The sequence below is a fragment of the Miniopterus schreibersii genome, assembly GCF_964146895.1.
Source record: "Miniopterus schreibersii genome assembly, chromosome: 18".
Classification (NCBI taxonomy): Eukaryota; Metazoa; Chordata; class Mammalia; order Chiroptera; family Miniopteridae; genus Miniopterus; species Miniopterus schreibersii.
In genome coordinates, this window is record NC_138121.1 from 14,979,674 (window position 1) to 14,995,684 (window position 16,011).

Consider the following 16,011-nt stretch of genomic DNA (forward strand, 5'->3'; position numbering starts at 1 on the left):
GGGAGAGTCTTTAGGTTCTACTTCCGGGTTCCGCCCCCGGCACGCTCAGCCTGCATAGAAAAGTCCAGCCCTCTGATGTCTGCCTCGGCAATGTGGCGGTGGCGGCGGAAGTGAACGGAGTGGTACCCACGGCCGGTGAGGCGCTGAGCATGTTGGGTAGGTGGGATCGCATCTGGAGGCCCGGATGCTGATAGCGTCCAGGTAGCCCCAGGGCTCTGGCTGCACGGTCTGGCGTGGGCGTTCTCCGTCGCTGGGGTACGCAGCTCTGCGGGACCCTCGAGGACCTTTCTGGAGCCCGCATAGGTTGGCTCGGAGCTCCTGGGCCGGCGTGAGAGCCGGGTTCCAGGCTGGCCTTGGCTCCCAGGCTGGCCCCGGATCTGCAGTCCTCTGGTGATTGCCGCTTGCGGGGCCCGAGGGTGGAGCATCTCCTCGGAGAACTGCTTCACAGGACGTACCTGGAGCCTCCCCTCTGCTACAGAGCTTAGCATAGTGGTTTCCGTTCCTTTCCTGAAAATGGCCACATTAGTTGACAGCTCTTGGAGAATGAGGAGGGGGTCGGACTATTTCCTGAATCTGGAGTGTGGTCTCTTGTTGGGAGAGGACAGGTTATAATAATAGATGAAGAGGCTTAGCTGTGGAAGATGTATAGTGCCTCACCCAGAGAGGTTACAGGACATGGTTCCCTTTCCTAAGCATTTACTTAGATTAATATGAAACAAATGACTTATCTACAATTCTGAAAAGACACTGTGATCCTAGCTATAGCCTCAGCAACATCACAGACAAAAAGGGAATTCCGCAGGATAAGGGTTTCTAGACCCTCCGCAGTATGGACCACACCGACGTGTTTGACTCCGTGTTCAGTTTCACTTCAGCCAGACCGATCTGCATGATAGTCTAAGCCTTTCTCGTGTGAAGTGCCATCTCCCCACCCCCACTGAAATCCTACCCATCTTTTAAGCCTTTGCTGAACATTCATTCATTCAGTGAGATGTGGTCATTTCTTTCTTCTACAGCATTTGTCGGACACAGTTTTCTAAAACACATTAGAGATTCTGGTAGTTCTAGATACTTTGTCTTTTAAAAAGAAATATTAGCATATGAGATGTACAGAGCTGATTTTAGCAATAGTTTTCAAACTAGGTTGCAAACCATTGGAGAGTTATGAAATCAATTTAGGGGATTATGGTCTATTAAAAAATAAAATAGTTCTGCCGGCATGGCTCAGAGGTTGAGCATCGACCTATGGTCCAGGAGATCGGGGTTGGATTCCCAGTCAGGGCACATGCCCTGGTTGCCGCTTGATCCCCAGTAGGGGGCATGCAGGAGGCAGCCGATCAGTGATGTTTCTCTCTCTCGCCCTTCCTCTCTCTGAAATCAACAAGGATATATTTTAAAAAAATATATAAATAAAATGAAAATAGGATAAAATATATGAGGGCTTTGCCCCATAGCAAGGCTAAATATGTACTGCTTTGTGAAACTTTGTTATATGTATGTGTGGGTGTAATTACATCTCAGGGTAAAATATATTACTTGTTGGGGTTGTCAGGAAGTTTGAGAGCCCCTAGATTAGACAGTAGATCTGCTGGGATTTTAGAAGTAGAGTTGTGCTGAAAGACAGATTGAGGACTTTGAACCAAGCTAGTTACTGACTCTTTTCAGTAAAGAGTGTTTCCCATCCTCTTGTATAAGAATTCAATATTTACGTAGTCTAGATAATTTCAAGAGAAAGTCAATAACTCTGGCCAATGAAATGCCTCAGGAATATTTAGGGGACTTCCTCCACAAAAAACCATCAGGTTTTCTGAAGATGGATCAGTGTTTAAAATGAAATGAAGGGGAGTGTGGAACACTTTCTGTTTTCTGAATGGTAAGAGGGAGGACATTGGGAAAGCCCATTGCTGCTGAGAAGTGCCTTCAAACTTTGAGCTGTGGTGTTCCTGTCTCTCAGAAATAGATATCTTTGAGGGAAAAGGCCATACAAAACATTTTATCTGTTTGGTGACATTTTCTTTATTTGAAGCAATTTTTTTATATTAAGAAAGGTGTTTGGTTTTTTTTGTTAATCCTTACCTGAGGATATTTTTTTCACTGCTTTTCAGAGACAGTGGAAGGGAGAGAGGAGGAAAGAGAGAGACAAACATTGATATGAGAGAGACACATGGACTGGTTGCCTTCTGCACGCACCTTGACTGGAAATTGAACCAAAACCCTTCTGTGAGCAGGGCTATGCTCCAACCATTGAGCCACACCGGCCAGGGCAAGGTTTTTGAAAACTGCTTGCTTTTAAACACTGAGTAGATAAGTAATTATTACTAAAAAATAGTGAGGTATAAAGAATGCCAGTATCATGAACACCTGTATTTCCACCACCCAGTTTTAGTAAAAGAATATCGTTACTATTGAGGTTCCCTGTGTGGCCCTCCTTGAACCCATCACTTTCCCTTCCCTCTTAGAGATGCCCACCATCCTATTCCCTGCTATGTGTTTTAGTGTGATCCCTGAAGAATGTATTGTGCTGTTTTGCATAATTGCAAATTTTATATAAATGTAACCTTATTGTATGTATTCTGTGATTTGCTTTTTTAAATGGCTCAACATTATATTCCTGGGGTTATCCATGTTTGTGTATAGCTATGACTTACTTGTTTAGATGAAGGTTTTCCTAATTTGTTTGACTTGCCCTGTGCTTCTATTTTTCCTTAAACTAAGTGTTTAGTACCCTTAGGTAGTATTGGTGGCACCTTAGGTAGTATTAGTGGCACCTCAATCTTTGTTCTTTCCTACTAGCCCTTTCCTCCACTTTATTTCCTTTCTCACCTGCCTTTACCCGAGGTTATGTCTAGATGTACCCTTGAGGTTCATTTGACCCTGCTGGAATCACTGAGGACTGTTGAAGTTTCCAGATAGCTTTATTATCTTTTATATGCAGAATTTTTTATGTTATATGCAGAATATAAAACCAAGTAACTCTTGCTGAAAAAATGAAAATACTGATTAACAAATATTTTCAGTGGCTTTGACATTTTTGTCAATTTCTTGATTTCTTTTTTTTTCTTCCCTTTTGTTTTCTTGTCTTTTAACATTTGTTTCTCTACATTCTTGGGCATTATGATGTGAATAGATTTCTGACCATTGAAGCTGTCCACAAGAAGTAAGCTGGCAGGTGATAAAACTGAGGAGCTGATTGGCACCATGAAGATCTTCTGCGGGCGGGCCAATCCGACCACGGGATCTGTGGAGTGGCTAGAGGAAGATGAGCACTATGATTACCATCAGGAGATTGCCAGGTAACAGAGATTGGCTGCAGCTGGGTGGGGCACTTGATCTCAAAGCAGATGTCTTGGAACCCAGTCTCTGGGTGGGGCACTTGATCTCAAAGCAGATGCCTTGGAATCCAGTCTCAGTGTGCAGTAGGATGTTACTCAATGCTTCTGGGCAGGTGTTGGTCATAAGCAGGTGTGCTCAGCCTGGTAAGTTGTGTGGGAGTTAGGCTGAGTCATGCATGTGTGGGGAGTCAGAGGATTTGCCTAATGGAGCAAAGAAGACCCAAGCTTTAGTAGTAGTAGAGTTTATGAAAGTTAATCATTAACTTGTATCACTTGAATGGTGACACATTCTTCATATAGTTAAATTCTCTTGAAAAATTGAAAAATGCTTTTTTTTTCTTTAAAGGGGTGTTTAAATAAAAGTATGTGAGTTACTGTTATTTAGCAATCATTAAGTGCATACAACATGCCAGCACTGTGCTAGAGCTGTGACTACCAAAATGAAGAAGAAAGGGTTCTCATTCTTAAGGAACAGGCAGTTTTGTGGAAGAGACAGACAAAAATTACGGCACAGAGAGATAAAAAGCAGTGGAAATGGGCACAAAAGTTTATACAAGAACCAGCTGGGCTGGGGGGTTGATATCTAAATGGAGAGAAATTGCTTTCTGAGCAACTGGGATTGTATGTATATTTCCAAATGAGCAAGTCAGAGGAGTGGCAGGCAGTTCAGTGTGCTGGAGTGTGGTGCAAAAGTACGGCTGTGGCCTGGCCAGCGTGGCTCAGCAGTTGAGCATCGACCTGAGATCCAGGAGATCGCAGTTTGATTCCTAGTCAGGGCACACGCCTGGGTTGCAGGCTTGAACCCGTTAGGGGCATGCAGGAGGCAGCTGATCAATGCCTCTCTCTCTCACATCTGTTTCTCTCTTTCCTCCCTCCCTCCCTCCCTCCCTAAAAATCAGTGGAAAAAATATCCTCGGGTGAGGATTAACGAAAAAAAATAAATAAAATAAAATAAAATAATAAAATAATAAAATAAAAATAAAATAAAATAAAAATAATAAAATAAAATAAAATAAATAAAATAATAAAATAAAATAAAATAAATTCTGCAGTGATTCTATGTTGACCTGAAGCTGGAGGTCATATTTAGTGGGAGTGCCCTAGCTCTCACTTGGAACTCTCAGAAAGCATCTCTGGGCTGGCCTGCTGAGTTCTGGGGGCTCATCCTGACTGCTAGAGGTTTTCAAATTTGTAAATTGCTTTGGTCAAAAACATGTATAATCAATTCTCCTCCATTTAACACTGTATAGTTTGGTAAACTCTTATTTTTTTCCCGATGACATAGGAGAAAGTGCTGGGCATACCTACCTCACTTATATAGCAGATAATATACTTTCCCTTCCCTCAATTCCTCTTCCTAGTGTTACATCTGTGATTATCCCAGTGTGCAAATGTATGCAAGATTATGTCAAGTATTAGACAAATTGAGTCTGAGTTACTCTGATGAAAAAAATTTGTGATGTGTATAACATGATCAGCATGTTACTGGCTTTGGAGTTACTGTGACAGGGCTAACCACTAGAGCATTCTTAGGTCTGAGTTTTTTTGCTGAAAAATAAATATTTATCTGAGATTTTTTATTTAGTACCAAAGAATTACAGCATATAACTGTCGATGTATGAAATTCCAAACCTGTAGAAAATTTTTGTAAGATTTTATTTGAGCCAAACTGACGACTTATGCTGGGGAGCAAGATCTCACATGCTCCAGAGAGTTAACAGTTTTGTGGCTGCTTCTATGTATTTGAAATTGAGGGAAGTAAGATTACATGGAGGTGGGAAAAAGCAAGGTGGGAACTGGATTATAGGATAGTTTAAGAAGATTATGTGCTTTCTTGAGGGTGGTTTATTTTAAAGGTGTGTTAACTTAGGAATTTATGATCACGTCCCCCTGTGAGGTTACTTTCCATAAAACCCCCCTTTCTTTGTCCACATAGTTCTATTAAAATAGTTTAAAATCTGCCTGGATGTTTGTTTCATCTGATTTAAGAATGCATTTATATGTATGTGAATATGCTCATATATTGATGTATATTATTATGAGCAGAGGTTTCTGACCTGTCTTTTTGTTTTTTAGATCTTCTTATGCTGATATGCTGCATGACAAAGACAGAGTAAGTGTTAAAGAAAACCATTATCTTGATGTGGGGTTTTGAAACCTTGGATGACAGGAAGGTTAAAAACTCCCCCTGGAGGCATGATGCCAGAAGAATGCTGAGAGTCAGTATGGTGCAGTGGTTGGGAATTCTGTGTGGACGCTGGGTCCTACTTCTGGCTCTGCTCTTTACCTGAGTGTGAACTTGGAGAAAACATGGGACCTCTGTGGACCTTGTTTATTAGGATTTAAGATGAGTGGAATGTACTAGCTGATCTTCATAATCTCTTCTAGATAAAATTCTCTAATTACATGATATTTTACCTTGTATAGTCAGTTTGTAATTTAGAAATAAAATCTCTAGAGGTCACTGCAGACTATTTTATAAACAGGTTTGGCTTTCATTGCAGAATGACATTTCAGCTTTCCTTTTTCATTTTTCTTTTATCTGAGTTTTCCTGTTTGAGTTATGGTCTTAAGATGTTAGCAACCCAGAATTTCCTGGTCTACCAGATGCTTGACTCGTCAATCTCATCTGCATGGTTTGGAAGCTAGGAGGGTTGAAGGAGAGGGATGCAGGGACAAGCTTAAAAACTGAGCAGTGCAAGACAGGAGAGGGATCAGGGCATGTGGTAGGGTTGGTCATGGGATTGTGTTGGTGTCTCCTTCATCCTGCCCTGGTTAACTGCTCAGCTTACCTACTTTTTGGAAGCACTGTGAGAGAATGACCTGAAGCATCATTAGTGTGGGCTTAATCCCCATTAGGGGGTGTGCAGGAGGCAGCCGTTCGATGTTGCGCTCACATCTGTATTTCTCTCTTCTCCCTTCCTCTCTCTCTCTCTCTCTGAAAAAAAGAAAAATAAATGAAACTATTCTTAAAAAAAAAGATTTACAAATATCTTCCCATGATTTTTAGTTATTGTCAACAGAAGGCTGCTTATTCATCCAAACTCTTACAGATGGAAGATGTGTCTGTTAAGTTACTAAAGATCAGAACTAAAAATCTTCATGATACAAATAAATTATTTCCTGAGGGGGAAAACATATTTTAGATAAGGAAGCTGTATGAATTAGAGTCCAGGAAACCAAAAGCCACATTACATATTTCAACAGAGGGAATTGGTTACACAAGTGTGGGAGGACTGGGAAGCAGATGATATCACTGAGGTCATCTTGTGATAGGAAGAGCAGGAAGCAGTTACCTTGCCTAAGGCTGGCGAAACAAAGGGAGAAGATTGAGGTTTTCAGATCTAGAAGCTTGGAGGGAGGTCCTGTCTCTCTCACATCAACCTCTCCTGTCTCTCTTTCTCTCCCTCTCTTTCTCTCTCTCCCTCCCTCCCTCTCCCCCTTCTGCTCTCTCTGAAAAGCAATGGAAAAAATATCCTCGGGTGAGGATTATTTAAAAAAAAAAGGATATACACTGTCCAGCCAGGTGCTCAAATGTCCTAGAGGGGTCTCTGTTCAAGCGCCACCGTAGAGGGGCCCCGGGAGGCTGGTTATGGGGGTCCTAGCAGGAGTTGGCACCTGGAATCAGCTGCTACACCTGGGAGGACACTGATGAGAGCAGCAGCCATACAAGAGGGAGCAGCCTTTCTCCCTCCCTCTACCTTCCAGTCACCCTCTAGATTCTCCTTCTACGTCTGTACCTAACAGCTGGAAAAAGGAGAAGGTGTTTCCAGAGCTGTAGCCCCAGCATCACTAAGCAGACAGACTATAGAAGAGTGGGTGTGGAGGGGAGAGACAGTTGCTTAATAAAGGGCAAGAGTTTGACACAATGCTCTGGCAGTTTCACAAGGTTTGCCCAACTCAGCCAGCCAGAGCTGTTCCTTGAGGGGCCAGAAAGGCCATGAGGTCGTGACTTACACTGCTGTTGCCAACCGTGACTCCAGAACTTCACAAAGCACCTTTCTACTTATAATAACTAGTATGAAGTGATAGTTATTTCTCCCTTTCTCTTAGAATATAAAATACTACCAGGGTATCCGGGCTGCTGTGAGCAGAGTGAAGGACAGAGGACAGAAGGCCTTGGTTCTCGACATTGGCACTGGCACAGGACTCTTGTCAATGATGGCAGTCACAGCAGGTGCTGACTTCTGCTATGCCGTTGAGGTAAGCCACGCTCTTCACGCGTGTGCCCTGCTTCTTGTGTGGGAAGTCCCTTATGCCTCTTGCACTTTGCCTTTCCATTTGTTCACAGGCATTCATGGAGTGCTCACTCTGCCAAGCACAGGGCCAGGTTCTAAAAATAAAGAACTGAGTCAGGCACAATTTCTTCCTCCAGGAGCATGTTTTCTTCTCTGAAAACAGTGGATCATTGAGGAGCTTTAGAAAATACTGATGCTTAGCTCTCCTTCACCTCCCCCTCAGATTGTGATTTAATTATTCTGGGATGTGGCCTGGGCATTGGGATTTTTTAATATGCTTCAAGGTTGAGATCCGCTATCTTAAATGTCCCTACAGAGCCAGCTATCTTACTGTGTTTACCAATAGTTTGGTAATACAACATTAAACATATGTTATCTTTCTGATAATGCAAGTAATGCCTATCTTTATAGGAAATTTGTTAAATATAAAGTAGAGTGTGTTAATTCAAAGTTAATCATTGCTAAAATTTTGGTGTATATTCTTTTAAATCCTTACCTGAGGACATGCTTAGAGAGAGGAAGGGAAAGAGAGAGAGAAACATCGATGTGAGAGATCAGAGAAGCATTGATTGGTTGCCTTCTGTATGCTCCCTGACTGGGGATCAAACCCGCAACCTAGGTATGTGCCCTGACTAGGAATCAAACTGGCAACCTTTGGTGCACGGGCTAATGCTCAGCCACCTAAGCCACTCTGGCCAGATGGTATATATCCTTTTTTTGTTTTAAATTTTCACTTGAGAATATTTTTTCCATTGCTTTTCAGAGAGAGTGGAAGGGAAGGAGAGAGAGAGAGGAACATTGATGTGAGAGAAACACATCGACTGGTTGCCTTCTGCACTCGCCCTGACCAGGGCCAGTGAGGACCCTGCAACCAACATATGTGCCCTTGGCCAGAATCGAACCTGGGACCCTTCAATCCGCAGCCGATGCTATAACCACTGAGCCAAACCGGTTAGGGCAGCCCTGGCACATCTTGTCCCAGGTCACAGATCATAGTTTGTGAGGCAAGTCTTCCTGGCTCCTTCTAGTGTGGCACTGACACCTGCTGTCCTTACTAGGTAGTGCGACCTCCTTGGAATTCCTTGCATCACCCCTGTGCCTGGGGACTCCTAGCTGCCAGTTAAACCCAGTGGAATCTCATTCCTTTGTATTCATTTTCATGACACAAGAATAAAGTATTAAAGTTTGGAGAATAGAGTATTAAAGTTACACGGATGAAGTCTTGTTTATTTAAATTAAATCAGCCCCCCAAAATATTTTGCCTATATCTTGAATGGTAACAAAGGTACATTTTGTATATTTGGAAGGAAATTTTGTAATGCAGACCTTTTTAACTTCAAATCTTAGTACTAGAATCCAGGAACATTTTGCAAATATTGGGTGTTAGGATGTTATTAAATTGATTGCTTATTTTTCTTGGGTTTTGGCTCTGTTTTCTAGGTTTTCAAGCCTATGGCTGATGCTGCTGTGAAGATTGTGGAGAAAAATGGCTTCAGTAATAAGATTAAGGTTATCAACAAGCATTCTACAGAGGTGACCGTGGGACCAGGTAAGATCAACACATACTGTGTTGGAATCTTTACTTTTGTAAGAGAGAAAAAAGCTTTTTCAGGTTACCTGGAATAAATGCATCCAGGTAATTGCAGAAATGTGGGGACTTTCCTTGTGTCTGAAGAGAATCATTTCTCTACTAGTTTATTTCTCTATTAGCAAAAATGAATCAGCAATGAGTAAACCAGAACTAATCAAAAGCAATAGCAGTGACACAAAGGAAACCTTTTGCTTTAAGCAAGTTAGAATTCTTGCGTAGCTCAGCTCTCTGAGTTTCAATTTTTATCAGACAGAAGTGAAACTAAGTAGATAGCAGAAATAGTTTTGCCTAGTTCTGACATCCTGCTTCAGCATCTGACATGAGAGATTTGCCCGTATAGCACAATCTCTCCATGTTTCCACAATATTTTTTATAGTCTAGTAGTTTGAACTGGACTTCTAAAATTTCACATGACACTGATACCTGGAGAGCACAGTGGAAAGATTTGTAAAAGAAGCTCCTAGGCTGAGGTTATGGGTATCACCCCAGTTTTAAAAAACACAGTATTTTAGTATGAAGCATCTACCTAAGGTCAACATTTTTCTCCCATTAAAACATATTTTTTTTAATGGAAAATCTGAAACATGCACAAAAGAAGGAATTAGTGTTTTATTTATTTTTAAAACATGATATACATACAAAAGAATGCACAAATCATTATCCCATCTTAATCAACATTATTGAGGTATAATTTACATAAAGTGAATGCACCCATTTTAAGTGGATAGTTTAAGTTTTGACAGATTTAAATATACTTGTAACTACCACCACAATCAAGATAATAGAATATCTCCATCATGCCCAAAGAGATTCTTTAATATCCTTGATGTCAATCCCTCCATAGCCCTGGCCTTAGGCACCTACTGATCTCCTTTCTTCTATATAGATTAGATCTGCCTTTTCTAGAATTTTGAGTGAGTGGAATCATACAGCTTGTATTCTTTGTGCCTGCTTTCTTTTCTGTTGCATAATGCTCTTGAGTTCATTCTCTTCTATTGCTAAGCAGGACTTCGTGTGTGGACATACCATAATCTGTTTAACCCTTCACCTGTTATTGGACACGGATAGTTTCTTGGATGAGTCTTTAGGTTTACTGATCTTTTCTTGTGTGGTGTCTAGTCTGCTGTTAAGCATATCTAGTTAACTTTTCATTTCTGGAATTGTATTTATCTCTAAAATGATTATTTTTTTTATGACTTTGATTTTTCTCCTTATGTTCCTATGCTCCTTTAAATACTTAACACATTTATAATAGCTGTTTTAACATTCTTATCTCTTATTTCTATCATCTCTGTCTTCTAGGGGTTTGTTCTGTTACCTTAGTTTTGGATGCATTTTCCTTCTTGGCGTATCTAGTAATTTTCATTTGGATGCTGTGTATAGTGGGAATTTTGCCTTGCTAAGGGCTGGATTTTGTTGTCTTCCTTTAAAAGCTTCATCTGGCATGCAGTTGGGTTACTTGCAGATCAGTTTGATCCTTTCAAGGCTTGTTTTGAAGCTTTTTGAAGCAGGGTTAGAGTAGCTTTAAGTCATGGTCTCTCAACAGCAGCACTGTTGCCATATTGGGACTGATAATTCTTTGATGGGGGTGGGGGAGCTATTGTGTGCATTGTAGAATGTTTATCCCTGGCCCCTAACCAGTAGAAATCAGTAGCACCTCCCTCTCCATTTGTGCCAACCAAAACTGTCATCAAACATTGCCAAATGTCCCAGGGTGAAGGGTGAAGGCAAAATTGCCCTCTGTTGAGAACCCTGCTCTAAGGCTATGTTAGCCTTACTAGTAAGGCATGACCTTTATTATTATTTTTTTAAAATATATTTGTATTGATTTCAGAGAGAGGAAGGGAGAGGAAGAGAGAGATAGAAACATTAATGATGAGAGAGAGTCATTGATCAGCTGCCTCCTGCACACCCCCTGCTGGGGGTTGAGCCCACAACCCAGGCATGTGCCCTGACTGGGAACCAAACCCCTATCTCCTGGATCATAGGTCAATGCTCAACTACTGAGCCACACTGGCTGGGCAAGGCATGAACTTTCTAGGGTCTCTCCTGTGTGCTGGCTGATTAGAACTGGAATGTTACTCAGTCCTCTGTGAGCTCTGGAAATTGTTCACCTTAGAGCTACATGGTTATCTTTACCCAGCCTTCTAGAGTCTTACCCTATGTGTGTGTGAATATATTCAACAGGGTAGCCCTGTGCAGATTTCTGAAGCCCTTTTCTGTGTAACTTCCTCTCTGGTTCTCTCCCCTGCAAGTCCCAGTTGCCTCCACTTCCCTGAACTCCAACTGCTGTCTTCTTAACTCAGCAAGATTGCTGTGCTCTGCTTGCTTTCTCACGCCCTGTACTGTGGTCTGGAAAGTGCCTGCTGGCTGAAAGACAGAACAGTAGTAGGGGTCACTTTGTTTGTTTCCCTTCTTGGGGAACAAACTGTGTTGCCTCTTGTTCAGTACCTGAAAACACTTGTTTCAGATATTTTGTCTGGTTTTCTAGTTGATTACAGTGGATAGATAAGTCTGATCCCAGTTATTCCATTTTGGCCAGAGGTGGAGGTCATTTATTTTTTAAAGTTTATCTTGAGAGCACAGAGACCAACCCACAGAGCAGCCTTTGCCATGTCACTCTCTCTGTGACTCTATGCCCTCTTCCAGGCTGTGTGTTGTTCACACACACCCTGCATGAGGCCAGACACTTCATATGCTTTCTTAATACTTTTTCTTTGTAGTGCTTATCACTGCAATAATGAAATCATTATGTAATTATGTATTTAATGTCTATATCCCCACACAGCTGAAGCATCCTGAGGGCAGGATAGACTGTGTGGTCTTAATAACTTTATTCCATTCCATAACTTGCATATTCCTGGCATGAAAGAATTCATTAATACTTATTTAGTGAGTAGATTGTCAACTTTGCTTGGTCTTAACCCCTTGTAAATGGGACTTTGTTTCCACTCCCCCAACTTGACAAGTGGCTTTTTTATTGCCAAGGCTAATGGTCTTTCCTCTGCTTTTCCTCGCAAACATTGCAGCTTTGGTACTTCTGTCATTTAGTCTTTCTGGTAACTCTCTTCCCAGGCCTCAGTGACATCTCCCAGCTTTGATTCTCTTTTGCAGCTTGCTTTCTCCCCAGAATGCATGTTTTGCAAGGTTCTGTTCTCAGCCCTTTTAAAATATAGCATCTAAGCTTGTTGCTTGTTTCCCAGAGATGGATGGGTTATACATAAGCATGTATGGCAGCTGACTCAGGGGTCATTTGTTCATCCATCTGGTCATTGGGTAAGACTTCCGAGGCACCTGGAGTAACCACCCCTCCTCAGGCTCTCACTCATATGCTAGACACATGCTAGACTCACACGCTAGGCTCTCAGGAGTATTTGTTGAAATTCATTGGATCGTAAAGCTTTATTTAGTTGAAGCAAATTTGGGCAATAAATCACTTTAAGTTACATAATTAGCTTAAAAATTATTCAGGAGGTAGCATTGGCAGGACTTGGTGATTGATTGGATGTAGGGCGACAGGGAGGAATCAAGAATTCAGCTAATGTTTGCTGACTGTTTCTGGGTGCCAGGCATTGTTCTAGGCGCTGGGGTGCAGTGGTAAACAGACCAGTTAGGGTCCATACTCTCCTAGTAAATGATGCCCAGATTTCTGGACTGTGTGGCGATGGCATTCATTGAGGTGGAAACATTAGAGGGAGAAACAGGTGCATGGGGGTGGGATGTGATTGGCTCAGTTTGGGATGGTGTATTTCAGTTGAAGTTTGGCATGGTATCAGAGAGGATGGGCAGGGTCACTGGGGTGGGTGATCTCTGTGCCAAGGGACAGAAGTTTCTTCTTAGCCTCCTTTCGTATCTCCATTGAGCACAAGTGTGCTTCATAGGAAGTGAACAGTTTTCACCTTTGGTAACCTAACCACTGCTGCGTGGAGCAGATCTTGTTACCCCCACTTAATAGATGAGGTAGCTGATGGTCGGTGCTGAGGGTTCAAGGCTCAAAGCCCAGGTCTCCATGACTCAAGGTTCAGGCTCTCTGCTGCACCGTTCTCTGAACCACTTTAATGCTTCTCTTTTCTTGCATCAGCCATGAGACTTGTCTTCTCTGTAGGGAAGGTGACTGGGCTTTGTCAGATTGTAATTCATGAGCCATTAGGAGTGTTTAGTTAATTCTCCGTGATGAATAGCCCCTTCCAAAGTCTGTTTTGTCTCATGGCTCATTAAAAATTATAACCGTAGAAGAAACATTACATTACAGCAGTTTAGAAAATGGAGTTAATAACAAGATCCTTCATAAACCTCCTGTCCCAAACAACTGTTATTTGGGAAATGGTTTGGTAGCAAGAAATGAACTTAATTCAGGGGGATTTAGTATAAGGAACTGGGAATTCTGAACCCTGGGTATTAGTGGAATTAATCAGCGTCTCTTTCTTGCTTTGCTTTTCTCTCCCTCTCTGCAGCCTAGAAATATTTGAAGTACCGGCATTCAGTTTTTGCTTTTCAAATAATTTTTGCTAATTTAATAATAGTTAAATTTAACTTGTATACAGGAAAGTTGAAAGAGCAGTAGTACAGCGAACCCTCATATTCTCTTAACCAAGACTTGTCAGTTGTTAGCATTTTGATATATATATATGTATATGTATATGGATTTTTTTGCTAAACCTTTGGAAAGTCAGTTGAGACATGACACTTCTAAATACTTCAACATTTATATGTGCTTTCAGTTTAATGACTTATTAACCTTTTATCTTGCATCTATTTGCTATTAATATTTTATCTAGTCTGTTGCTTGCTTCTGACTCTATTTCCTTTGTGTTTCTCAGATGGTGACATGCCATGCCGTGCCAACATCCTGATCACAGAGCTGTTTGACACGGAACTGATTGGGGAGGGTGCACTGCCCTCCTATGAGCATGCACACAGGCATCTCGTGCAGGTAGGAGACAAGAGCATCCCTCAGGTGTCTTGCTGTAATCTCAGCCAGCTTACAAAGCTCTCATTGATACACCATGGCTCTTCACAGCCTGCGCCCTCAGTACCTCTCCATATATCCTAGGACACCCCTTGATTCCTGCAGGATTCTTGTTTTCCTTAATTATGACTTCTGTGCTTCTTGAATGCCAAGTCTTGGTAGATTAGAGTCAAAAGGCAAGAAACTATCTTCAAATTCAATTCAATTTCTCAAACATTCTTTGAGTGTAAAGTGTTCTGGCAACCAATGAGAAGTATGAGACATCCAGTTGCTCTAACTCACACTAGTCAGTGATGGTGAGGAATGGGTGGGCTGAATGGAGAGGCAGACAGAAGCATCACAGACATATGATTTAGGACTGATAGAAAAGATCAGGGAGAGGGCAGAATTTAGAAAGGCACTGGGGAGAGGGAGAGATGTCCCAGGTAAAGAGACCTGTTTGGTAGGTCACTGAGAGTATCAGTCTGGGGGGCTGTGAGTTAATGGCAGAGAAAGGAGGAGAGGGTGGAAATTCCTTGAAGGCCGGGCCATTCCAGGTGAAGGAGTTTGGATAGTGACAGTCTTTGACAGTTTCTTTGAAAAGAGAGAGACATGTTGAAAATATTATCTTGAAGATGTTGGTCTTGCTTTTGTATGGACATAAACTAGAGGTGGAGACCCAGAGGCAAAGGCCAGCCAGGGATGTGTGTCTGCTCCTTCTGCCACCACCTGCCCTGAGGGCACTGCAACTGTCCTTGCCAAGAACCCTTTTTGGGGGTTCTTAGTGCCCTCAGAGAGAGGAAGGGAGCTCCTTTCAGGGCAGTCAGGACCAGAGTCCACATAACTCACACAGTCAGCATGTGTCTATGATTGTTCTGTAGATCCCCGCACTTTGTGAGTTGTCTCATCGTTTCCAAATGTGAAACTCTTTTCTAGCAATTTCAGTAGTAACAATTTCTATTTCTCCACATTAAAACCACCAACTAGATATATCCCTGAAACAGAGAACAAGGATATTTAGAATTTATGTTAATGTTGCCCACTTTGTCTTTCTCTGATTCATCATATTAAAAAGGTAGGCAGACAACTGTCCTCAGTTTCCTCTTCCACCTGGCCTGTAGCAGCCAGATATGCATTGTTCTCTCTAATCACTGTCCCCATATGCCCATCCTGTGTCCCCATATGCCCATCCTGAAGGAGTTAGGGCTGGCACACAAAGTCTTCCATTGTCCTCACCTTCTTCCTGTCTTAATAGAGGTCATGGAACCAGGATGCTGGCATGTCTGACAGATCGTCCATGTGGTGTTGACCCAGGGATTGATTTTAGAAGATGCATTTATTGAGCACCTTAATTTTGCCAGGGCCTTTTTTGGGTACCAAGAATATGAAGGTGAACTCCTGGGGAGGCAGGTGGTGAGCAGGTCATCACAGTACAGTTTGGGTTACACACTGATGGTGGTCATTGAGGTAAGATCCTGCCCACCCTGGTCATGGGAAGGTGGAGAGGTCCAGGAAAATGAAGCCCAAGCTGAGTCAGTCTTGAAAAGTGATCAGGTGTTGGCATGGCAGGCGCGGGGGGTATTTATGGCAGAGGAGATCAACATACACAAACATATGAAGGTGAATTGGTGCAGTGGCTCCCAGATCCTGCAAGCAGTTTTGATTATGGGTAGTGTGAGAGTTGGGGTTAGAGATTTGGCTAGATTGCTGGGCAAGGCTAGACTGAGAAGGGCTGCCATGCTTCAGAAGGCAGCATGGCACCACAAAAGGATTTTAAACTGGCAGTTGATTCATGCAGGCAGGTATGTAGAAAGCAGTTGGGGAGCAAGGCCAGAGGCAGAAAGGTGGTTGGAGTCATCCAGGTGCTGGGCTGAGATAGGCCTCAGGTAAGGTCATAGAAAT

General features: G+C 42.3%; 1 protein-coding gene across 5 annotated transcripts in view; it reads left to right on the plus strand.

The window, feature by feature from the left end:
• Positions 1 to 4: 4 nt before the first annotated feature.
• Positions 5 to 16,011, plus strand: part of PRMT7 (protein arginine methyltransferase 7) — a 31,083-nt gene continuing 15,076 nt past the window's right edge. Inside the window, exons 1-6 of one of the 5 annotated variants that reach the window (XM_081119233.1) lie at positions 5 to 135; positions 3,128 to 3,293; positions 5,409 to 5,445; positions 7,386 to 7,535; positions 9,011 to 9,119; positions 13,982 to 14,094. In XM_081119233.1, the coding sequence (XP_080975359.1) occupies positions 3,199 to 3,293; positions 5,409 to 5,445; positions 7,386 to 7,535; positions 9,011 to 9,119; positions 13,982 to 14,094 (504 nt within the window). In that variant the 5' untranslated portion in view covers positions 5 to 135; positions 3,128 to 3,198. Of the gene's footprint in view, positions 157 to 3,127; positions 3,294 to 5,408; positions 5,446 to 7,385; positions 7,536 to 9,010; positions 9,120 to 13,981; positions 14,095 to 16,011 lie in introns of all 5 variants that reach the window. The other 4 variants (XM_081119236.1, XM_081119232.1, XM_081119235.1 and 1 more) reach the window with 4 other exon arrangements.